The 25,426-nt window shown below is 55.3% G+C and overlaps 1 protein-coding gene across 6 annotated transcripts in view; it reads right to left on the bottom strand.

Annotated features, from left to right (window-relative positions):
* Window positions 1-25,426, bottom strand: part of PRKAG2 (protein kinase AMP-activated non-catalytic subunit gamma 2) — a 258,595-nt gene that overhangs the window by 126,533 nt on the left and 106,636 nt on the right. The window contains exon 4 of one of the 6 annotated variants that reach the window (XM_027051158.2): window positions 12,148-12,228. The exons of 4 other annotated variants lie outside the window; for them this stretch is intronic. In XM_027051158.2, the coding sequence (XP_026906959.1) occupies window positions 12,148-12,228 (81 nt within the window). Of the gene's footprint in view, window positions 1-12,147; window positions 12,229-20,111; window positions 21,145-25,426 lie in introns of those variants that run through there. One more of the 6 variants, XM_027051164.2, reaches the window with a different exon arrangement.

Below are 25,426 nucleotides of genomic sequence, written 5' to 3'. Positions count from 1 at the left end.
GAGGTGACTCTGGGCCCGTCTTGGGAACACCCAGCCAGGTTCTCTCCACGCTAGGGATTCTGTGAGCTACTCAATATCCTTTAATCATTTTTCCCCCTTTTTTGCCCACTTGAACTAGCTAGAACCGATTTCTGGGCCTTGGCTAAGAACTCTGATGCCAGGCCGCCTGGGACCCCTTTCCATAGAGTCCAAAGCTGACTGGTCTGAATTTCCAAAGGGGATTCTCTGGTTCTTGCTCCCCACATGTGACAGGAGGCCTGCCCTTCTCCCTTCTCGTGGTGTCATTATATGAGACTCTCCTGTGAAGGGTGCGTTTGGGCTGTAAGTAACAGAAAGTCGAAATCAAACTGGCTTTCACCGTAATAATGTTTGTGTCAGGACAGGAAATCCAGGGTGGAGCTGTGTGTCTTCCCTCTGTGTCCATTTGGTCTTTAGCGACCTTGCCTCGTGGTCACAGACGGCTGCCAGCAACCGGGGGGAGTGACTGTGTCCACGTCCTGGGAGGAGGACCCAAACCCAAGTCAGCAGCACTCACCCCGGGCCAAGGTCACTTGCCAGGCCCATTCCAACTGCCAGTGTGTCGGAGAAGCTGGCCAGCCTAGGGCAAGTGGTCGGGAGCCTGGGAAGAGCCGGGCTGGGCCGGGAGTGGCCCGTCAAGTGGACCAGAGCAGGCAAGCCCGGCCAGCAGGGAGGACACTCCAAGCATTAGACACAGACTGCCCGGGTGACCCTCTAGAAGGCCAACCCGGAGGTGCCCAGCTGCCACAGGAAAGGCGGAGGGCCATCCCAGGGGAGCCAGCGAAGCACAGGGTATGGGGCCGGCCTCCAGTCTCTGAGTGGGGAGGAAACCGAGCACAGACCCCCGGAGGTTCTGGTCACCAAGGCAAGACTGATAGCACGGAGAGCGAGACAACATCCCTTTGGCAAGACTCTTGATAGGCCAAGACGGGATGTAACACGCCGGGGCCATATTGGCTTCTGGGGAGGGATGAGGGAAGGGCCCGGATGCAGGCTGAGCCCCGGGCGTGGAGGGGCCGGGGTAGGGGTGGGGGGGTTGGCAGCAAGAGCCTGCGATGCAGCTTGAGAATGTTCTGGCCAGGTGGTGGGGAGCTGCCCCTTGGAGCCCGACGTCCTGCAGGGATAGGCCGACACCGGCCCCCGTGTGCCCAGCGTCACGGCCTTTCCTCCAGGCACGGGACATAGCACCCTGGGTTCCTGTTCTCCCTTCGCATGAGAACCTACTGTCTGTCACCTGCACCTTCTCCCGCCCCAGCGGCTCCTCTGGAGGGCTCATCTCTCGCTCGGAAAGGAGGGCTCTGCCGGTCACCAACAGGCAGGGAGGGCAGAAGTCTCTCTCTCCTGAAAGCGGCGAGACCCTAAGGCTTCTCGACCAGCCAAGGGGACAGACGGCACGCACCTCGGCCTTCCCCCTGTCAGCCGACAGCTCGACACCCGCCCCCACTCACGGGCTGTCATATCAGCCGGCACTTTCTTATTATGGATGTGCTAACACACCCACACTGATAAGACACGGGCCCCGCGGCTTCTGATGAAGTGACATTCCTCACTTCCCAGCTGCCTCCGCAGCCTCCAGCCAGCTCCCCACTTGTGAGCCTCTGTCACCCCGGCCCCACATCCACCCCCCCCCCCGCCCCTCCGCCCTGGGGTCTCTGCTTAGAGACACGGGGAAGTCAAGGACCGCACACAGGAAGGGCTCTCCCCCTCCGCTGAGGGGCGGGGGGCTAGAGAAATTCTGTGCTGGAATCACCAGCGCCTGCTCTCCCACAAGCACCTGCTGAGACCTTCCGGGTCTCCTGGGATTGGGGTCCGTTCGGAGCCAGGGTCAGGTGATCTCTGAAGCACTGGGTCATTTCCTTGGGCCAACGCACAGTCACCCTGGTGAAGCCGAAGGTCCCTCTGGGGCAGGCGCCGACAGCACGGATTTTTGGTAGTGTCCCGGGGTCCTTCCTCGAGGGGACCTGGCCTCCCCTCCATTCGAGGCGTTCTGGGTCTGAACTGGCTCGGGTCTGGGAACCGACTGATGGGCCGTGACTCTGTTTTTATGATTCAGACTAGGCTTTTGTCCGCTTGGCCTAGAACTTGCCCACTTACACAGACGTGAATTGCGGAGGCCTCCCTCTGCCTCACTCCCAGGAAGACCAACATAAAGGAGCCGACACCCCAGGTCTGCGCAAGGCAGACCCTTCCCATCGCCGCTTGGCCCCCTGCCACCTGGGACCCGACTGTCCCCACTGTATTTAGGATTCCCAGAACAGAGGCACTATAATTTCTGACCCTCGGGGGCGAGCGTGCACGGAGCTCCTCCAAGGTGCTGGGCTCCCCTTGCCAATCATTTGTCACATGGCCTTGGTCACAAGTGTGTCCTCTGGGTTCTCTGGGGGAGGAGGCGGAGGGCAGGGAGTGGGTCCTACGTGATAATTTACTCTCACATTCCCATCTCTCGAAGCCTTCAGATCCCTTCCTCTGTAGCGTCCTCTCGGCAGGTCTGGCGTTTCGACTCTGTCTAGTGTTGGCCCCCTTGGGTCCATGTTAGCGCCAAGCAAGTCAAACAAGCCACAGGGCCCCCTCTGCCCCCACAGCCCTTCTGCAACCTCTGGGCGAGCCCAGGAGTGAGCGTCTCCGAGTCCCCTGGGGCAGGAAAACCTGTAAGAACCCTCAGAAGGCAGAGCTGGTCCCCACTCATCTGTGATGAGTGCCAACCTCCCTCCCAGAAACCACTGCCAGCCCCGCCCCAGGTTGGTAGGGCCTCCCTCTACCATTTCTTCTTATCTTTCATTAAAAAAAATTTTTTTAAACGTTTATTTATTTTTGAGAGACAGAGCACGAGCAGGGGACGGGCAGAGAGAGAGAGGGAGACACAGAGTCCAAAGCAGGCTCCAGGCTCCGAGCTGCCAGCACAGAGCCCGACGCGGGGCTCGAACCCACGAACCGGGAGATCATGACCTGAGCCAAGTCGGACGCTCAACGGACTGAGCCACCCAGACGCCCCTCTACCACTTTTGCTAAGGACCCCATGTCTCCAGGCCACCTCTACAGACCACGCCAGTCTCCTGGCCCCCCACACAGGTCCTAACCCAAACACTATTCCTGGTCTATCTCCAGTGCCTTGCTCTGTGTGATTGGCTAATTGGCACTTAGCTGCTACCTGTTGATTTGTGAGCGCTAAGAACAGAGGCCTCTGGGAGAAAGAATGAAACAGCAGATGATGCCAGGATCCAAACGCATGCCACCTGAGCTGAAACTTGAACCTTTGGAAAATCCGATGTTGGGGGCTTGGGGCTGCTCACTGCATCCCTCGGGTCACACTGCAGGTGGCTGCCCCTCCCCCCCAGTATTCTGTGGGGGCCCAGCGTCCCAGCAATAACTCCGGAGGTGGTCCCCAGGCTCTCAGCACCTTCTCATTACACACAGCGATGGGTGTCAGGAGGCCCTCCCACTGGGGGGTGCAGGGCGTAGCCCTGGAAGGATCCAGCAGCGGGGCTCATTTCGCCACACACACAAGGGCCACGTGTTTGGTGCCAGGCTGACAGGAATGAGGTCCACAGCTGCCTTGAAGGGCTTGCAACCTAGGCGGGGAGACGTGGCCAGGTCCCCTGACTGAGCAGATAAACAAAACATGGTGTCTACATCCAGCAGAAAATGACTTCTCCTTAAAAAGGAAGGAGGGGGGGCGCCTGGGTGGCTCAGTCGGTTAAGCGGCCGACTTCGGCTCAGGTCATGATCTCGTGGTCCGTGAGTTCGAGCCCCGCGTCGGGCTCTGTGCTGACAGCTCAGAGCCTGGAGCCTGTTTCGGATTCTGTGTCTCCCTCTTTCTCGGACCCTCCCCTGTTCATGCTCTGTCTCTGCCTCAAAAATGAATAAATGTTAAAAAAAAAATTTTTTTTTTAATTAAAAAAAAATTTAAAAAAAAAAAAAAAAGGAAGGAGGGGCGCCTGGGTGGCTCAGTCGGTTAAGTGACCGACTCTTGATTTCGGCTCAGGTCATGTTCTCACGGTTCAAGCCCCACATTGGGCTCTGTGCTGACTGCGTGGAACCTGCTTGGGATTCTCTCTCTCTCTCTCTCTCTCTCTCTCTCTCTGCCCCTCCCTACTTGTGCGGTCGGTCTCTCTCTCTTAAAAATAAATACGTCAAAAAGGAAAGGCAGGAAATTGTGACACACGCTACAACAGGGACGAACCCTGAGGACACCGCGCTACGTGAAATAAGCCGGTCACAAAGGGACAAATGCCACGTGACTCCACTTAGATGAGTGACTACAAGAGTCCAATTCATAGGGACAGAGAATCAGAACGGTGGGCGCCAGGGGCTGGGGGACAGAGAAGGGATCGGTCATTGTCGAATGGGGGCGGAGCCTCGGTTTTGCAAGAAGAAAAAGTTCTGGGGATGATGGCGGAGGTGGTCGTACAGCCACGTCAGTGTGACTCAGGCCACAAAGCCGCGCACTCAGAAACAGATACGAGGTGAATTTCACGTTTGTCTACTTTACCACAAGGTAAAAAAACGCAAAACCAAAAAGACCAAAAAACAACCCCACGCCCGCAAAACAAAAACGAAATAAAAATAAGGAGCAGCATATCACTAATCACTACTACATGTGGCTTATGGGCAGGGAGGGTCCCAGTGGAGCAGAGAGGGGACTCCCCAGGAAGGTCCAAATCCAAGGACCTCCGGGCGCCCCCAACGGCCCCTGGCCTGAGCCCAGCTACTCCCAGTACTGCTAGCTCCAAACACTCCCCGTTTCAAGCTTACTTCTCACCGTAACCCACAGCCCTGGTCCATTCTGCCTGTAGCTCAGAGCCGGGACCTGGAGGAGGTCTCCGTAACCCTCCCATCCAACGTTTAAGACCTCGTCCTTGGCTGGAATACCCCTGTGGGAACAACTAACACTACTGAGCGCCTCCCGTGTGTGGGCAGGGTGACCCTGAGTCTCCATAGCCACCTCGGGAGGGTCCCTGGCCCCGCCCAGCCAGCATCAGTTCAGCTGCGTCCCCGGGCAGCAGCCGTCCGGGACGCTGTCCTCCTTAGAGGTCCACAGAGATGCTGGGGCGCTTTGCAGGCTTGTGATTCGGGAGGGCTTTTTCTGGTTTTAAAATGCTTTGAAATATTTTTTTATTATTTTATTTTATTTATATAAATTTACCTCCAAGTTAGTTATTAGCATATAGCGCAATAATGATTTCAGGGGTAGATTCCAGCGATTCATCCCCTATCTATAATACCCAACTTCTAGTTACAGACTAAATGAAATTTTATTTTAGATTTTCTAAAATGCAATAAAATGCACTTAAAAAAATACATGTATTTTCGGGGGTGGGGTGGGGTGGGGGTAGATAGTCTCTCCCGTGGAGTTGAGTTCTGTTTTCCTGCAGGATGAGAACAAGGCAACCCCTCTTCATTAGGATACTCCTTCAAATATTCGAAGGCTGTTCTCGGCCCTCGCTAAGCACACTCCTGTCCATGCCAACATTTCCGATTCTTTCAACTCCTTTTCATAGGACAGGATTTTCAGTCCTCGTATCACCCTGATAATTAAGTCCCCGACCTTGAAAGAGGTTTACAATCCCACAGAAGAATTCAGATGAAGAAACAGTAAGGCCGATGTGAAACGACTGTTTATGATTCAGTATTCAAACCTCTGGACTATAAGGGAGGAGGTCTTCTAAGCAGGGGGGAGGCTTCTGTGCCCCTGTGGCCCCGAGAACGCTTGCAGGGGACCGGCCATCCCACCGCAGACCTTTCTGCTTTTAGATCGGTGGTGAAAAAGGCCAGAAACATACATCGCCACACCTCGAGATCCATCTGGGGACTTGATTTTCTTTGATTTTTCTATCCTAGGGATGAAGCGATCTATTTTTAGTGTGGAGGCTGCTGTAAGTGAGGAGTTGCTATAGCGACAGCTGGTGGTTACAAACCGGGTCCTGCTACAGTTCCCCGTCATAAATAAATCCCAAACGCTGAGCCCCAGGAAGCATGCAGCCTTAGAGACCGGAGCTCCTCCCGGATCCCCTGCGGACCCCGCCGGCTACTCTTGATGGTGGGCCATGAACAGGCTGAGCCTGAGTCCCTGCTAGTGGGGAAGCAGGCCAGGACGTGGGATGCCGGGCACCGCCTCTCACTGACCCATCGGGCACTGACGCTACCCCTCGATTGACCAGGTGAGGAAACACACCTGCATCATTGCGCGGAGCTGGATGACGGGCGGAAGGAGGCGGCTTGTGAGTACAGGGCACCACACACACGGAGACACGAGGACACGGTGTCTGCTTAGAGACCCGCCCGGGAGGCAGGCTGCACGCACAGCGGACGCCGAGATCCCCAGCGAGGCTGCACGTCTGCGTGTGCTACAACCAACAGTCCTCGTGTGTGTGTGTGTGTCCCACGGAAGCGTGCAAACGTACGAGAGCGTTCACGGCGGCACTCCGTCAGGGCCCCCGGCCGGACACCGCCCGTGCCCGTCCAGGTGGGTGGACGGAGGAGCTGTGGTCCGGGCAGAGGACGGAATGTTCTTCGTGCAGCGACCAGAGAGGGCGGAGCGCAGCTAGGACGTCAGCTGGGTTGCTCACGACGCTCACGCGGAAGAAGCCAGATGAAAAATACCTCTTGTATGGACCAACCATATAAAGTTCAACACCAGGCAATGCCAATCTTGGGGGGGAAGTGCCCTGGAGGGGGTGCGGGGGAGGCTCCTGACGCCCCCCCTTCCTTGATCTGCACGTTGCTTACGTGAGCACATTCAAACCACGATTTTACCGCCCACGATCTGCACATGTTTCTGTATGTTTCTACGTTAGGAAAAGTTACATTTACAAGGTTTCAAAAGGGGGCTCCTGGGTGGCTCAGTCAGTTAAGCGTCCGACTTTGGTTCAGGTCATCATCTCATGGTTCGGGGGTTGGAGCCCTGCGTCGGGCTCTCTGCCGACAGTGTGGAGCCCACTTTGGATCCTCTGTCCGCCCCCCCCCCCCGCCCCTCCCCTGCTGGTTCTCTCCCTCCCCCACCCTCAAAATAAATAAACTTTACAAAAACAACGAACAAAGCTTTAAAAGTTAGTACTGCATTGTTAATCAAGCTATCAACAACATAGTGCCTGAGGTTGATCCGTTTGTGGGTGCTGGGACCTTCCAGGATGATTGGATCCGGGATCCGAGCCCCATCTGGCTACAGTAAGTCGAGGGGCAGAAGGGCCAGACCTGGTCACGAGGACGGGGTCACTCCAAGTGATCCATCACCAGGCATGGGAGCCCCGCGGTGGGTTCCGTCCAGGAGAAGGGAGGCTGGTGTCGTGGGAGAGCCCTGAGGAGGGGACTCTGGGAGGGCTTTGGTGGGTGATAGGAATCACCCCCAGGCTGGGGTGCACCTTGGGGGTTCCCGGCCCACAGGCGCCGGCCTGATGACACAGCGCTTTGCTTGCCTTTCTGGGGTACTGTTTAGGTATCTCCTCAGGTCAAGGCCACGGCTGCTCAGAGGTTATCTCTAGGCTACAGCCCCTTCTGTTTCCCCTCCCATCAGTTTTGGCTGCTCTGCGACCAGGCTGAGTCACCTGGCAAGGAGCAGCGGGGAGGATAGGGGACTTCTGACTCAGCATCCCCCGTGACTCACGGGTGGCCCAAGGTAGCAGCCGGAGTGTGGGCGAAAAATGTGGCTGAGAAGCGGAGGCTTTGCCCGTTAGCACAGCAGGGGGGTGGGGGATCCACCTCGGGCATCGTGAGCAGAGGGAAGTCCCCCGGAAAAGGATGCCCGGGGTCATCTCCTTTGATAGGTTGCCACAAGTGACTGACAGACCTCTGGGCCTCTCTGGGCCGCAGTCCTCCCATCTGGAAAACAGGAACGCCCCTCCACCATGTCCTCTACCTGCCTTAACACAGTTAGTGAACATAAAACATTGTAGAGCCGCATCACACCGTGCGAAACCATCACTGATAGCTCATGGTGACGTCCCCACCACCCAGGTCCGTGCTCAAGGTCCCGGCCGTGCCCCGGCCCTTAGTGCCTCCCACGCTGGCCTTCCTCTACTCCCCTAGGTGCCTCTCTCCTGGTCCTGGCCGGCTGCCGCCCCCCCTCTCGCCTCTGATCCCTGTGTCGAGACCGGCAGCCAGGGACCCCGCACCTGCCAGTGCTGGGAGGCACCTGCCCGGGGACACTGCCCTCAGAGCCACGGGGCTCCCCACAAGCAAGTGGCGGGAGGTGCAGGGTAGGGGCTGCTCAGGGGCTGGGAACACCGGTAGACCCTCCCCCGGGGGAGGCCGAGGGAAGCCACCGCTGAGGCCCTGTGAGGCCGCTGTTCACGCAGGACCAGCTCTGGCTCTTCCCCGTGGCCCTCTCCTAACACCCTCCCTGGCTCACACCCCTTCCAGAAGCCCCAGCCTGGCACCCTGCATTCAGTCAAACCAGGCCCCATTTTTCTCTTTCTGGACTTTTCTTTGACTGCCCTCCCCTCCTTCGAAGCTGCGTCTCATCAATCCAGCTTTAGACAGAGCTGGGTCCAGTGTAGACAGAGCCCAACTCCACCCAAGCCCTGGAGCACGGAGCACCAGCGTGATCCCAGGGTCTTCCCTCCAGGCCGGCGTCCTCACCCCCGGCCACACTGCGGGCTTCCGCGAGCCACATCTCATTTTCTCATCCCACGGTTCGCCCCAGCCCATCACACACACATAATACATATATTTATCAGACGGATTAACTTGCGGTTGCTGGCTTATCTGGGGACGCGCAGCCAGACACACGTCATAAAAGAAATGTGTCAAAACCCGATTTGTACAGAGTCCAGACTGCACAGCCTACGTCCAGGCTCAACACGTGGCCCAAGGGGCTGGCCTCAAATTTGCCAGTGCACCTTCAGTGGAAGTGTCATATCCGTCTCTCTCTGGGCTGGAATCTTTTCAAACTAAGTCATATTTTAAAACCACAAAAAAGGATACAGTGATTTCAGAAAAGGACCTATTTGTATAAGGCGTCAACAATTTTTTATTATAAATTAAAAAAAAATTTTCATGTTTATTTTTGAGAGAGAGAGGGACAAAGTATGAGTGGGGGAGGGGCAGAGAGAGAGGGAGACAGAGAATCTGAAACGGGCTCCAGGCTCCGAACTGTCAGCACAGAGCCCAATGCGCGGCTCGAACTCGCGAACCGCGAGATCGTGACCTGAGCCGAAGTCGGACGCTTAAGGACTGAGCCGCCCGGGCGCCCCATCCAGTCCAATTTTTTTTTTAGTGTAAATTTACAATATCGGCGTTTTCTTAGAGTGAGTCTACTTGTATACAGTGGACACACAGCTTTAGGGAATACGGAGCTGGACAAACTTCAGTGGGATGTCCTCGGAGACCAGGCCCTCGTCCCCACCTGGGCAGCCCCACCCACCGAGCCTCAGTAGCCTCAGTCTGCAAAAGCCACACCTGGGGAGGAGCTCACAGATCACTTCCTTGGTCCTCACGTTATTACCCAGTGCCCAGTATGGGGCAAGTTCCATGCGAGGAACTTGGCATCAGTGAGGATTTCGTTTGCTCTCATTTCATAGGAAAACCCAAAATAACAGTGGTTTCGGGAAGAGAGAGGTTTATTCTGCTTTCGCACAAAGGACGCCTGTCAGGTAAGCAGCCCGGAGCCGCTAAGGCAGTGTCACAACGTTAACCCAGGCCCCTGTCTCTAGTCTCCACTCTCCTCAGGGTGTGTTTTCCGTCCCCAGCAATCACCTTAGGGTCCAAGATGGCTGCTGGAGTCCCAGTCATCACATGCTGCCTTCAAGGCAGGGGGAAGGAATAGGGGATCAATGGGGACACACCTTTCCCCTCCTTCAAGAATCTTTTCCACAAGTCTAAACAACATTGCCCCTTATAGTTCACTGCATAGCTTGCTCGTATGCCCTCCCGAGCCCCATGCAGGCTACAGCATGAGAACCGGGGGTCCTGTCATGGAGGAAGGTGGCTCATGAACGTGGGTCACAATCAGAGGTCTGTCACCGGCAGAAAGAGAACAAGACGCAGTCTCCACACCCGAGAAGTTTAGCGAGTTGGCCCGAGCAGACCAACCAGACACCGCGCTGGGTTCCTGACCCCTTGGCAAACGTGAGCGGGACAGTGGCTGGTCCTGGAGCGCTCGGGGGAGATTCTGTGGAAAACCCCAGAGAGGCTGGTGGGCCTGGGCGAGCAGGGCAAGGAGGGCGTTTCCCGCAAGGGGAAAAACACACTCAGCCCCGTCCTCTTTAGCTTATCTTCTGGACACAGCGTGAAGCTGGGCCACGTGACCCCGAGAAGTCACTCTCAGGGCCTCCTGGCGGGGTCTTTTGTACCAGCCTGGAATAAGAGCCAACTCCCCAGGGGCCACCGTCATCTGGACCGGCCACCCTCAGCCGACCCACACGATGCGGAGGTGGGCCAGGGCCCCCAAAGTCGCACAATGGAAACCTCCAGCAGAGATACCCCTTGTTCCTTGTTTGGGAGAAAACCTGCTTTTCCAGGTTGGATCCGTGGGCCTGAGGCCCACGGATGCCGGCAGGAACGTCAGGAACGGGAGGGCCGAGCAACAGCCACCGCGTTTCCAGAACGTGTTCCAGGGGCTCTGTGCTGGGTGGGGGCCACGGAGGATGACCTTCCGGGCGCTGAGACACCCGTGTCGTTCCCCTGAGCTCTGGGCGACCCTGCTAAGTGCCTGTGACACGCCTGGCCCTGCCGGCCCCAGACCTTCGCCTCGTTCTCCTGCCTGGACCCCTTCCCGCGCCCCTGCCCCAGACCCCCCAGCTGGTGATCCGCCCAGAGCAGCCTCCCCCTCACCGGCCCCCCATCCCCCACATCAAAATCAGATCCTTCCGACAAAAACCTCAGCTGACCCTTTGCTTTTTATCATCTCTCATCACACACGTTTATGACCCATTTGAACGCGTCGGCTCGATGTCTATAGGTGTCACCACCACGTCCTCAGCACCCAAGACCCACACGCCATGGCCGGAGGTTAACGGAGCGACCCAGGGAGACTGAGTGGGAGGCAAGCCCGGGGAGAGTCGACAAGGCCCATCTTGGAGGCCGAGGGAGGGTTAGAGAACCGGGGAGAGAGCGTGGCCGGGCGGAGGGAGTGGGAGTAGGTGGGAGTAGGGCGCCAGGTGGGAGTAGGGCGGTGAGGTTCAAGGAGACCTCAAAATGGAAGCCAACCGTCTGTTCCGCACCTCCCGGGGCCCCCAGGGTGGTGCCGGGTCCTCTACAGGCCCCTGTGTTGGTCTGGCCACGCCTTCCTGTCGCTTTCTTCCAGAAATAAGGCCGTGGTTAGGCGAGCCCCAGGCTCCATGCAAAGTGGCCACAAAACATCCAGTGGGCCCGTGATCGTTTCATGGAATATCGTCTACGGCAACGGGCGAGACGGCGGGCACAGCTTGCTTGCCCACAGACACTCACCTGGCACTTTCTGTGGCCTGAAGCAACCCCATCAGGGACAGACAGCCCTTCCCCTCCGTCTGCAGGTGCCAGAGATGTGTCCCAGGCTTGAAAGATGGTGCCCTCGAAAGGGAAGGGAGAAACACCCCCCGGGAGAGAAGTAACACAAGGAGAAGCCCGACCGGCTGGGCACCTGAGGCCCGGGGAAGCCAGGGTGTCTAGACTCGGCGGGGGCACAAGCCCCTCCCCGCGAGGCCCTGCATCCTGGAGACTCCGCTCGCAAGGAAGGCAGACTCTCACCCCGCAGACTTGAAAACGCTTGGAAGGTAAAGGTAAAGAGAATCAGAAGTATGGCAGTGACCTCTAGTGTGAACGAACGGTCTTATTTTCTGGGTCTCTGTTCTGGCATCGGGGGTCCTCGCTGCCTGGGGAGAGACCGCCCCTCCCAGGGTGGCCAATCCTTAGAGAGAGCATGCCTCTCCCACGCAAACCAACCTATCCGGGAACCCAGACTCAGAATCCCTTCCCCATGCCCTAACCCTGGTGGAAGGGGGGCCGGGGACCACACACTAGAGACTGCTGATACCCCAATACCCCACAGCCTGCTGGGATGATTCGAATCCGCCAATTTCAGACATGCTGACCCTGCCCGGCTTTGCCTTTCCCACCGAAACACAATAAAGGCTCCTGGCCATCCTCTCCCCGCCACCAGGCGGCCTTCTGCCTCCTGGCCCACCTGCCTCGTCCCTTCACGGCTCTGCACGGTACCTGTGGCCCTCCTCTCGGGGGCTGCGGACAACAAAGTATTTGAGGCAGGGTCCCCGGACTCGACGGTCAGCCTCACCGAACCTGAATGATAACAAAACCTCCATGTTAAGACCTACCTCCCCATGTCTATACCAGGCATTTCCCCTTCTCTTCCTTTGCTCTGGACCCGCAGACAATCAAAGGCTTCCCAGTATCTATATATATGCAATAAACTGTCCACAGAAAAGCTTCAAGGGAAGCATGCATCGTTCCGACAAGCAGAGAATTTCTCAGAAGCCGCCTGCTGAAATGCACCTGTACGGAAACAGTTTCCCAGGGTCCTCACTTGCCCGGGGAACTGACTACAGACGGTACCACCGGGCCTGCCCGTCCGCAGCTCAGAGTTCTGCGCTCGGGCGTATTGTTTTCTCGTTGTCGAGCGTTGTGTCCCCGCGACGCTGTTTCTAGGAGGAAGGGGCTACAAGGGATTCGGTTTATAGATACGAAAGCTATGGGGGTGTTGAATGTAGGTGAGGCCGGGTCCTAGGCGCTTTATCCCTTAGTTGCTGTTCCTTGATGAAACCCCTGCTTTGTGTTAGGTCTTTCAGCCCAGCGTGGGGGCTCGGCCAAGTATTTTAGTTTTTGGAGTTACCGAAACTCGCTTCTGAATCTGCTGTGAACCTTCCACCTCCTCGTCAGCAGCACTCTCGCTCTGGAGTCCCGGACAGAAATGTGTAGGCCTACGTCCAGAGCCAGGTGTGCGTTCTTTCTTTTTCTTTTCTGTTCTTTTCCTTTCTTTTCTTTTTTTCTCTTTTCTTCCTTTGCTCTTTCTTTTTTCAAGTTCTTCTTTAAATTCTAGTTAGTTACTATACAACGCAACGTTGGTTGCAGGAGAATTCATCACTTACACACGACACCCAGGGCTCATCCCAACAAGTGCCCTCCTTAGTACCCCATCACCTATTCAACCCATCCCCCACCTCCCTCCATCAACCCTCAGTTTGTTCTCTATATTTAAGCGTCCCTTGGGGCACTTTCGTGGCTTATCCGGGTAAGCGTCTGACTCTTGATTTCAGCTCAGGTCACGATCTCACGGATCGTGGGATTGGGCCCCACATCGGGTGCCACTGCACAGTGTGGAGCCTGCTTGGGATTCTCTCTCCCTCTCTCCCTGCCCTTCCCCAGTTGCCCGTGCACACACACTCTCAAAACGAACATTAAAAAAAGTCTCTTATGGTTTGTTGCCCACTCTCTTTTTTTCCTCTCCCTCCCATCTGTTCATCCGTTTTGTTTCTTAAATTCCACCTAGGAGTGAAATCGTATGGTATTTGTCTTTCTCTGACCGAATTATTTCACTTAGCATATAGCACATTCTGGCCCCATCCACATTGTTACAAATGGCAAGATTTCATTCTTTTTGATCGTACAGTAATATTCCATCATACACACACACACACACACACACCACATGTTCTTTATCCATTCATCGGCTGATGGACATTTGGGATCTTTCCAGAATTTGGCTATTGTTGATAGCGCTGCTATAAACATGGGGTGCACGTGCCCCTTCGGATCTGTATTTTGTATTCTTTGGATAAATGCCTAGTAGTGCAATTGCTGGGTCGTAGGGTAGTTCTATTTTTAACTTTTCAAGGAACCTCCATACTGTTTTCCAGAGCGGCTGCACCAGTTTGCATTCCCACCAACACTGCAAAAGGGTTCCCTTTTCTGCACACCCTCACCTGCATCTGTTGTTGCCGGAGTTGTTAATTTTAGCCATTCTGACAGGTGAGAGGTGGTATCTCATCATAGTTTTGATTAGATTTCTCAGATGGGTAATCATGTTGAGTATCTTTTCATGTGTCTGTTGGCCATCTAGATGTCTGCTTTGGAAGAAGGTCTATTCATGTCTTCTGCCCATTTCTTACCTGGATTATTTGGTTTTTTGGGTATCGAGTTTGACAAGTTCTTCATAGATTTTGGATGCTAACCCTTCATCAGATACGTTATCGGCGAATATCTTCTCCCATCCTGTAGGTTGCCTTTTACTGTTTTTGACTGTTTCCTTCACTGTGCAGACGCTTTTTATCTTGATGAGGTCCCAGTAGTTCATTTTTCCCACCCAGGGTTTTCTGTAGGTGCACCCCACCCCACCTCACCGCACGCACTCCATAGCTCCGGAGGCATTGTTCTCACTGGACTCTGCAAGGCCAAGCACAAGGCTGACCTGGGTCCTAACCGGGAGGGGACACACTCCCTCCTAGGGACTTAAACCTTGGACCACCACCACTGTCATGAGGTACCTGTGGAGGCCAGCAGTCCCAGGGCCACAGCCTGGGCCCAGGGACACAGTGGGGCAAGAAGCCGTTGTGATGATCAGGGAACACCCCTGTTGATTTGTTCTTGAGTACTCGCACCTTGTATGTTTTTTCTTCTCGATCATCAAAGGCAAATTATGACTTGAGGACGGAGTTCGTGCTGCTCTTTAAATGTACCGCATTTTTTTTTTAATTTTTAAGTTTATTTGAGGGAGATAGAGACAGCACGAGTAGGGGAAGGGCAGAGAGAGAGAGAGAGAGGCAGAGAGAGAGAGAGAGAGAATCCCAAGCAGGTTCTGCACCAGCAGCACAGAGCCCGATGCGGGGCTCGAACTCACGAAACCCTGAGATCACAACCTGAGCCGAAACCAAGAGTCAGACGCTTAACCGACCGAGCCACCCAGGCACCCGTAAATGTACGACGTTCTCATCTCTTCTAGAGGCAGGAAGCCCACACGATGCTTTCAGGTGCCAAGGGGGCCCTTAGACCCACCCTGGGGGGGGGGCGTCCTTCTGGAAGGGTCTGGATGACAGAACAGCAGTTGTGTGACCCCAACCCGGCATTCCAGCCCCGAGCCGAGTCAGTGAATCACAGGAAGCTTCTCCATCACTGTCCAGAGTCACTGTGCTTAAGTCCAGCCCCTTCCCTGAGTGCTTCTTCTCCCTATTTCTCTCTGCCCTCCCCCGGCTCTGTGATCTTGTCCTACTGTCCATTCACGCCCATCACACGTCCGCGGTACCGGCATCGTTTGTGCGGGATCCGCGTTCTCTGTGCAGACCAGGGCTCCCCGGAGGACAAAAGCCCCCGCAAACACACTGCTTACAGGCGCCTAACCTCTCAGAGCCCACGAGCCACCCGCCACAAGCACCCATTTCACTGTCACTGCTGTCACTCGGCCTGTTGCTGGGACACTCCCCTCTGTCCTGCTGGGGCAGATGAGGGAAGGGGCGTGGACAGTGACAGCCCCGGCCACCACGGTCTCCCCCGAGTCCTCCTCACTCAACCCTGGAGCCGGCAGTGCACAGATGGGAAGTTGAGGCACAGAGAGGGTGAACACACTGCCCGAGGCAACGCACACCCAGGGCTACCCTGCCTCCTGCCGGCCTGCTGGGTGGTGGCTGAGGGATCCAGGAAGCCCGCAGAAGGGATGAATCCGGAAGTGCTTAACTGAGATTTTTCCCAGGAAGCCCTCACCCGGGCTATGCCTTCCACCTGTCGTCTACCCGGGGCCCACGTCCAGGGACCGCTGAGCCGCGTTTGGGGACGGCTGCGTACAGAAGGGCAGGAGAGCAACGGAGAGGGTGGGACGGACGGGGGCCGGTGAGCCAGACCTCCCTCTCTTGACTTCTAGCTGAGCTGAGAACTCCTAAACTGTGCACTGCTCCGAGGAACACGAGGAAATGCCCTCCGTGACGCTCAACGCCCCACCCCTGCCTGTTAGAGTCTGCCATCCCCCCGGTGCGCCCAGCCCTGCAGATGAGATCCTGCATGTCCGGGAGTCTTCTGTGTGAGCGCACGTCCAGCAGGTGCCGGGGGTGGGGGCCACCAGGCCCACAGAGAGGCAGGGTGGGGACACGGGCTCGAGTCCCCTTGGGGGCGGCCCCAGCCCTCAGGGCCCAGCAGTGCTCTTCTCGACACCCCCCGGGTGTTCCATTCAGCCAAGTTCAGCCCCAAGTTCACGCGCCCACAGGGAGGGGACCATGCTGGCCACTGAGCTCACCTCCCCGCCTGGTCTCCAGCTGAGTGCCTGACTCTGCTTCCTGTGGTCCCCACACGGACCTCTTGCTGTTCCTGGAACCTGGCAAGGGTGTCCCCCTGACCTCAGGGACCTGCATGGCCCACTTCCCCAAGCCTTGGCAGGGGAAGAGCTCCCCCCTCACCCCCAGGCGGCCGACCCCTCATCCTGCCTCTTCCTCCACAGCGCTCACCACCGCACAAGCCAAACACTGGGTGGTTCCACTTGCATGAGGCCCCTAGAGTGGTCAATTCCAAGAGACAGAAAGTCGAAAGCTGGGGGCCAGGGGCCGGGGAGCGTGGACGGGGAAGTGTTGTTTCACGAGTGCAGAGTTTCAGCTGGGAACGACGGAAAGCTCCGGAGACGGACGGGGATGAATGCCACTACACCGTGCACCTCAAAGCGGGTAGGGCGCTAAGTTTTATTTGACCACAATTAAAAAAAAAACCATCTCAGGTGTCTGCCTCAGTGAGGGTGGCAGGTGTCTTGCTCACCGCCGTGCCCCCAGACGCTGGTGGGATTGGCAGAGCACTGGGCGCTGCTGAACTTGAACACGGCTATGTGGTGCCGTTCCCCCTACGTCTCTACACGCTTGCAATTTTCCGTTAGAGAGAGGGAAGTACGAGTATCTGAACGAGACACTGAGTGGACACTGGGGTCTTTCCGGGCAACCGCGATTATGCGAAGAGCATGAGGGACAGGCAGGGAGCAGAGGGGGACAGCTGGGGGAGGCAGGACGAACCACAGATGTCACTTTGCGGCCAGGCCCGCTGCTTTGAGGCAGAGAGCCAGGGACACTTCCCCCCAGCACCATGCCTGGCTGTGCGACCTGCCTGCACACACAGAGGACAAGCTGGGCCAGGCAGTGTGGGGTGACGAGGGGACCTGGGCATGAGGAACCCTGAAGTTTTGCTCCAGAAGTGGTCATACTTATCCCGAGGAGGGTCATGGGAAGGGGAAGCTTGCTGTAAAGCAAAGACCCACCAGAAAGAGGTTTCGGTCTTCGGTGTTACTTAGACGCCTCCCGGATGGGGACAGAGTGCCAGCTTCCTGACGCACTTCCTGTCTCCAGTGCGGTCCCCAGAAGGGGTCTCTTAAGACTTCAGGTACATCTATCTTTTTTTTTTTATGGTTTTTATTTTTATTTTTGAAAGAGCAGGAGTGGGGGACAGGCAGAGAGAGAGAGAGGGAGACACAGAATCCGAAGCAGGCTCCATCCAGGCTCCGAGCTGTCCGCGCAGAGCCCGACGCAGGGCTTGAACTCACAGACTGTGAGATCACCACCCGAGCCGAAGTCGGATGCCCAACCGACTGAGCCACCCAGGCGCCCGCCCTACCTCTTTTAATTAGTCCCCTCTAATTGCAGAGGGAAGAAAAGTTACTGCAGCCAGCCCTCTTTTATCTGATGAGCATAATCCTTTCCTAATCTTCCTTTTGCATTTTTTATTCACATTGCCACATGCTCTTTGTCAACATAATCTGGATGTCTGTTGACCAAAGAGGCTGCAAGAAAAGGCTGAAGTCGACATCATCACTCATGTATCACACGGAGCATGAAAATCTGAGGCGTCTGCTTAGCTTTGCAGGGGATCTGGGCAGATGCTAAACTCTGAGGGGGTTTGAAGGGATGAGCTTTTCGTGAATCCGAACCTTCAAGGGTGTTTTATCACAAGCCTTGAAGTGTTCAAAAGCCCGACGAGAGCCACGTACTTCCAAACGAAAATGCCATCCAGGCGAATACGATTGCCCTCCAGGCTCTGTAACGGCCGGTTGGCCGTGGCCTGACTCTCCTTCTCTCTCAGTTGTTCAGAAGGCCGTGGGGACAGCTGCGTGTGAGTGGGTGCACCTGCACGTGTGTGCGGCAAGGATGTGTCTCCGTGGACAAGTCCGTGGCTCCTGGGACAGTACGGCCCGGCCACGGAGAGTGAGGAGCCCACACCAGCCACCTGCGTGTGCTCGATTTGAGGAAAATGGAAGAGAAGGACAAACATCGTCACGACCCTCACGGAAGCTTTCTGGAGAAAGAAGAGGCCTCCTCTAAAATTCCCTGGCCACCGTAGGAAGGAGTGGACCGGCTGAAAGGGAATTTAGAAAAACAAAAAACCTGAAGCGATCCCTACTCACCTACCAGGAACAATGCGTCCCATAACCAGCAAGTCTGTGGTGAGGATGTGGGATAGAAGGCTGCTTTGGGGACATATCCCTGTCCCCAAGAAGCCAGGGGATCACAGGACGGGTGACCGGGCTTTAGGGAAGGGAAGGTTAAGCGGAGTCTTGACAGGCGGGTGAGGGTCAGCAAGGCACGGAGGGGAGGGGACGCCCAGTGGACACTCTCCGACTGTTTTTCTTCATTCGCCGTCCCCCCGCCCGGCATAGTCTGAGGGGCCGACACCTGCCCCCTGGCCTTGCTCTCAGCTCCTTGCACCCTGAGACTCTGACAAAAGGAAAGACAGGATACACCACAAACCTGGATGCCCGGGCTCTGGCCACCTCGAGTGGCCTCCGCCTGCTTCCTGAACCCCAGAGGAAGCTTCTGGAGGGAGCCCCGATGCCCCCGACCCTGGTCAGGGCCGGCCATGTGCACGTGAGCGCTTATAAAACTTGGTCGACACGCAAATATTAATTTTTGATCTCAGGAGCGTAGGAGACACGAAGACAGCCAAATTTGAAATGTGGGAGGGGAAACCACGGTCTGGCAAGTAACAGGCTTTTAATAATGGCCCTGCCCTTCCCCGTTAGCAAAACGAGACTTTTAGTTAAGTATTGGGTTCAGATTTAATTCTAAGGTAAATGAGTGTTTATTACTTTATTATTTAAAGCAAGAGTCTTCTTTGTAAACCACAGTCTATGAATCAAGTCCAAAGACATCTGCCATTCGCCCCCGGGGCAAGGGCGGGCGTGTTTGTACCCAACTCCACCGTAGCATCCGATCAGACACTATTCCTACGTTCCTCCACAAGGTCAAAAACTCCCTGGTTCCAGAGCTGCTGTTTCCTCTGCCCGCACGCCCCAGGGTCACCAGCCTCGCACTGGGCCCCCCAGAGGCTTTCTGGAAGTAGTTGGTACAATTGGATTGGCACCTTCACTACCCCCGGGATGTGCGCGGGGCCCTTTCGGTCCCTCCCACAGCGGGGTACTCAGGAACACCCTGCGTCACACAGGCTGTGGCCACCGGGAACTTAAAATGAAGAAGTGTCCCATCGAATTTTGAATGGGCGGGTCTTAGCCACGCCTCCAGGGAGCTCAGAATGCTCTGGAATTCCTGTCACGCCACCCAGCCGGAGGGAAAACTGACCCCAAATCCACAGGTCACTGGAGGTACTGAATCACAGACGCTGCCCCTCATGACCCAGTCAGTCACACTGGTCCCAACCCCGTGTGTGGGGGAGCCGTGGAAGGTTCCAGACGCCAGGGAGATCGCGAAGCAAACCCCTCTCCCTGGGGACGTGAATCAGGCAGGTGCCTTCCCCTCCTACATGAACCCCTGGTCCGATTGCTCAGCCATAGGGCGAAGGGTCCATCCCGTTGACCCCCAACACGAGTTTTCTCTGCACACACACATTTCATCCTTAATAGCCGAAAATAACAGTTCCGGTCCATTCTTTCTTTCTCCCAAGCTGCGCGTTTTGCCTAAATGAATGACAATCCAATCGATCACCAACCTCATTGGGCCAGGTGGGGTGAGACACAGGAAGGGGTCTCAGAGGAACGTCGGGCAGTTCATGGTAAGCACTCCCATCAATACAGAGACACCTGCCAACCTAGTCCTCTCACTACTGCCTGGCAATTACACCTGCACACAGCTACCGCTCAGGAGGCTGTGCGTGCGCGCGCGCGCGCACACACACGCACGCACGCACGCACCACGCCGTGGGGTTTCCCCGCCTACAGCACAGACTGGCAGAAAACCAGGCAAAGGGCAGCGTCCTACCGAAAAGGCCGTGGGGCTCCGACTGGCGCCTCTCCGTGCTCCGGTTTGGGTCCTTGTGTTTCTTGTTCCCCCTGAGACTGCCGAAGCGTTTCATGGGTAGCGGTGGCCACAGGAGCAGCAGCAGGTGACCATACCAAGGCCCGCAGAACCCGTGTCAGCACCAGATGGCGGGGGGCCGGAAGAGCTGCAGCATCGGCCGGCAGGTGTGGGCCACCCAGCAGCTCAGCCACCGAGAGCTTAGAGACGCGGCTTGTGCTCAAGCGACAGCCCGGGGCCCTCACCCCAGCACGGCACTGGTCGCTCTCGGGGCCGGCGGCCACGGGACACGCAGGGCAAGCCCACTGCAGTCCTTCCTCGGAGGCTCGGAGAGAGAGCTCAGCCGTCCTCCCCGCCACACCTCCGGCCGCAGCGGTGGAGCAGCCCCTGTCCTTAAGTAGGCAAGACGCTGCCACGGGTTTGTTTATGTAGTTGAGGTCAGCTGTGCGCTCAGACACTCCGGGACTTTTTGCTCCTTAAAATCAGAGAAGGAGGGAAGACAAAATAGGCAAACGGAGCCCAGGCTCGCCCGTCATGTGCAGATCCGCAGATGTCTCTTTAAAAAGACTGTAAAAGGAAACCGCCCTGTACAGACAATTCTTGGCCAGCGCACATTCCCATTATGACATGACATCACACAACTATTTTGATTCATGTGTTCCAGGGCTCCACGGGGTCAGGAGGCTCCGGCTGCTGCTCGGTGGAGAAGCCACAAGTCCCTGGGCTGGGAATCAGCTGAATCTATTTCAGCTCGATGAAAGATACAAGACCACCTGTGAGGTGGGGCCATGGGGCTGGGGGGAGGGGGGGCTCCGGAATTCAAGGGAAGGTTCTTCAGCAAATGCACAACTTGAGGCCCGGGCTTCTCAAGAATTGTGGCACGACAGGGCTTTTAGACAGAATCTAGTCCGTCCCCTGCCATCACAGACGGGGAAGTTGAGGCTCAGGAAGGTCCAAGGTCCTGTAGCTAACGGCAGAAGCAGGGCTAGAATTCTAATCTCCTTAACTCCTAAGGCAAACCCCGATCAAAAACCTTTCTATGTGTTGTGTGACTAAAAACCGCTGTAAAAAGCTAAGACAGAAAAGTAATTTTTATCTTTATAAAAATGTTTATTTATTTCTCTGGAGAGAGGGGAGAGGGAGGGAGGGGCGGGGGGGGGGGGGGAGAGAGAACCCCAAGCAGACTCCACGCTGTCAGCGTAGAGCCCGACACTGGGCTCGAACCCACGAACAGTGAGATCGCGACCTGAGCTGAAACCAAGAGTTGGATGCTTAACTGCCTGAGCCACCCAGGCATTCTGAAAAATAATTTTTAAATTTAAAAAATTCTTTTTTTTTTTTTTTTTTGCTGATATCTACACTAGATTAAAGGGAAGTGACAGTATGTGTTACTAACCAGCTTCACGGTCTTGAGACGTTACTTCCAATTTCTGGGCCTCAGTTTCCCCCTCTGTGAATCGCGACAAGACTCGATCCCATTAGGGTTTCATCTACTTCTAGAAGTCTACACTTCTAATGTGTGTTCAGTGTGCCTTTTCTTTCCTCCCGGGACTGATGGATAGAAACAGTGGTCAGATATTTGTGGCAAGGATGCATGAATGAACAAGCAAAATAGTTTTGCCCTCAAGGAATTTGCAAACGACAATGATACACCATAAAGCAATAATGACTGCATAAAAACAAAAACAAAAACAAAAAGCTGGATGCGTTCAACAGCGAGTGGCCAGCACGGACAATGAGTGCCATCAACGCAAATAGCCAGAGGGGCAATACGCATGGCCCCGCTTGGAAGGGAGAGCTTGAGTTGGCCTGGAGGGCTGGAGGGTCTGGAGGAAAGGAGAGAGGCCAGGCCAGGCCAGCACAGCCTCCCCAAACAAGGCGCGAGACCCCTCCCCTCCAGCTGGGTTCCCCAAGGCACGAGAGGATCATCTCTGTTGCTAAATATGGCAGCGCACACTCACTGTGATTAAACTCTGAAAAAGACTGAGTAGGTAGGTTTTTCCCACTGAGATTTCCTTTTTTTTTTTTTTTTTTAATCTTACCAATTCAGCTCCTCACAGAAGTCGAAATGTTCTCCTGATTGAAAAATAATAATAAAAAAAAAACAGAGCAGGGGTGCCTGGCTGGCTCAGTCGGTGGAGCGTGAAACTCTTGATCTCAGGGTTGTGAGGTCAAGCCCCACGCTGGGTGTGTAGATTACTTGAAAAGAAAAAATAAATTGGGGTGCCTGGGTGGCTCAGTCGGTTAAGCCTCTGATGTCGGCTCAGGTCATGATCTCACAGTTCGTGGGTTCGAGCCCCCGCATCAGGCTCTATGTTGGCAACTCAGAGCCTGGAGCCTGCTTTGGATTCTCTGCCTCCCTCTCTCTCTGCCCCTCCCCTGCTTGCACTCTGTCTCTCTCTCTCTCAAAAATAAATAAACGTTTAAAAAATTTTTAAATAAAATGGTATTAATAACGCCTGCCCCACAGGACTGTGGGAAGCACAAAAGAAAATAATAACTGAGGTAGCCAGCACTCCAACTGCCATGGGGTAGGTGCTCGGCAAACAGGGTATATTATTTTACTGATTAAAATATAGTTCTTAGAGGACAAGAGTGTCTTTGAATTATTCATAGCACTAATCCCCTCCATCAGCAACTGTCCTGTACATTTGGTAGAGGTTTAATCACCACTCGATGAGTGAGTGGCCACATAAACGAGGCACAGGACCATCGGGCATGCCACAGTCACTGTTTATGTTCCACACGAATTTGCACTCGCTCACTTGCAGTCGCTAAACTCTGAAATGTGATCGCTTGCTACGTTCTTTATCGTATGGCACAAGAACGGTGTACTGGCTTAGACAAAAACTTTTCATTTTCCTTTTGACCAAATATGCTCCTTGGCTCTGAGCTGTCAGCACAGAGCCCGTGAATCCACGAACCGCGAGATCATGACCTGAGCCCAAGTTGGACGCTTAACCAACTGAGCCACCCGGGTGCTCCAATACCCTTTTATTTAAAGACGAACAACCGAGTCAGAGAGGTGTCTTGACCCGGATCACACAACTAACAAGCTGGGAAAACCCACATTACCTGATTCCGAGATTTACGTCTTTGCCCTGTCCCGAACTTTGTCATACACGTGCACAAGAAAATTCACCACCAGTGAGACAAGGGTCTGGGCAGTGCCCTAGGCTGAATCTTACGGGCCACACAGGACCACAGCGGACTGGAGTGATTTGGAAATTTCTCTCTTCTCCCTTGCACTTTTTGATCGTTAGGCCAGAGAACTTACAGGAGAAAGAGAGAAGGGTCACGTTTGAAAGTCTCGATTCCCATCACCGTCCAGCCTGTGACACGGACCAGCCTGAGTCTGGGACACCTGGCTTGTCCCATGAGCGTGCCATGCTTTGGAAACACAACGCAGACCTGCTCGCCTCTCCCACAGATGCATGCAGGTTGCTGAGCAGAGAACCGGGGAGCCCTGTTGCTTTCTCTGCGCTGCAAGGCCGAGGCTCGCTGCTGTGCTCAGCTCTGGGCTCCACACTGCCCGAACTCACTCAGCGGGAACGTCTGATGCCTTGTAGAGGGGCTTAAAAGATGTGGCCAAGAAGAAAGAAGAAAAGCATTACCCAGATCATTCAGGGCTACTGTTCTGCTAATGAGACGGTGACAGAATATTCTGGAAAGAAATGGTGGAGTTGGTCTGATTCAGCAAAAACGGGTTTGGCCCAGCATAGCTCCCTGTCCTGGGGGATGGGTCCTGGAAAGCTTGGGATGGAAGGAGCTGGGGAGCAGGTTTGAATGCAGCTTTCAGAAACCCTAGGTGACTTCAAGCATGACGGCCTTGACGTGGACACAAATCCCCAAAGAGACCCTACCTACACCAACACGCACTTTGGACCTCACTCAAGATGTTCTTCCCAGGGTCAGTTTCACCCAGGGGCAGAGGAAAAGGCTGCTGGTGACATCGGATTTCCGAAAGAAGCAGTGGTGTCCTGGGAAATGATGAGCAGGCACAAGTCTGGGGGGCAGGGGGACGACTGGTTTGTGGTCTGCACGTTCTGCGGTGCAAATGCCCCAACAGTGGCCCGTTTCCAGGCACCAGTGCGGCATGGACCGACTTGCAGAATTTCTGGAAGTGTAACAATTGGCTCACTCACCACTGGGGTCTTCCTGTTCAACTCACAGGCGCCTGAAATTCCTTAAACTGGGGACAGCGCTGTTTATTCCACAAATAGAGGTAGATGGCCGGTGCTCTGGGAGAGGGGACGCGTGCACGCTGCTGGTTAAGGGACCAAGGACCCTTCCTACGGCATGCTGGCCGGGGCTGGGAGAGACGCCCATTCACGGGAGCACTAAAAATGCTGCCTTCCTCACCATTTCCATCAGCTGACGGTCTCAAACAAACCAGGGTAAAACCCCTTTATGCCAGAGTGATTCAGGTAGTGGGAAGATGTTCCAATGGAAACCTTTCCAGATGGGATTTTTTTCTAAGGGAAGGACTGGAAAAAAAAAGGGGGGGAACTAATGGCTTCCAAGATGAAACTGTATTTTAAAGATTTTTAGTTTTTTAAATTTTTTAATGTTTATTTTTGACAGAGAGAGAGAGAGAGAGAGCGCGGGAGAGCGCGCACACGCACATATGGGGGAGGGGCAGAGGGAGAGGGAGACGCAGAATCCCAAGCAGGCTCCAGGCTCCGAGCTGTCAGCTCAGAGCCGGACGCGGGGCTCAAACCCACGAAGTGTGAGATCATGAGCCAAAGTCGGACGCTCAACAGACTGAGCCACACGGGCGCCCCTGGTACTGTGTTTTAAAATATATTTTTAAAGGACCTGCGTCTTTCTAGATGGTACTTTACAAATCACTTGCTGGGGCTACACCCGGAAGCCTGGCATAGGACCAGGCAACTGGGGCAGAGGGGTTTTCGCACTTGGCCAAACAAGGCCTCCGGATCACCACTGAGCGAGTTCTGGGAGGTCTGGTGGAAGTACGGGTCTTGCCATTTGTGTCGTTTATTTCTGTTGTTGCTGTCCTTCTAGGTTTTCGGCGACAAACCTACACCTGACAGTCAGAAAAATAAAAAGGTGCTGAAGGGTGCTTCCTGGAGACGGGGCACACCGTGAGCCTGCTTTGTTATTTTGTGTGTCTGTGTGTTTCTTCCCTCCGAAGCTGTACGGAAAGCCTCTGGTCGTGGGAATCTTACCTGATGGGGGAAACAGAAGCGTACCGAGCGGATGAGTTCTTCAGGCTGGCGCGTGGGCAGGGAGGTGGGCCCGGGAACAGAAGCCCGTTG

The sequence above is a fragment of the Acinonyx jubatus genome, chromosome A2 (genome assembly GCF_027475565.1).
Source record: "Acinonyx jubatus isolate Ajub_Pintada_27869175 chromosome A2, VMU_Ajub_asm_v1.0, whole genome shotgun sequence".
In the NCBI taxonomy this organism is placed as follows: domain Eukaryota; kingdom Metazoa; phylum Chordata; class Mammalia; order Carnivora; family Felidae; genus Acinonyx; species Acinonyx jubatus.
Note: the sequence above shows the minus strand (reverse complement) of the source record. Positions and strands in the feature narration are given on the sequence as shown.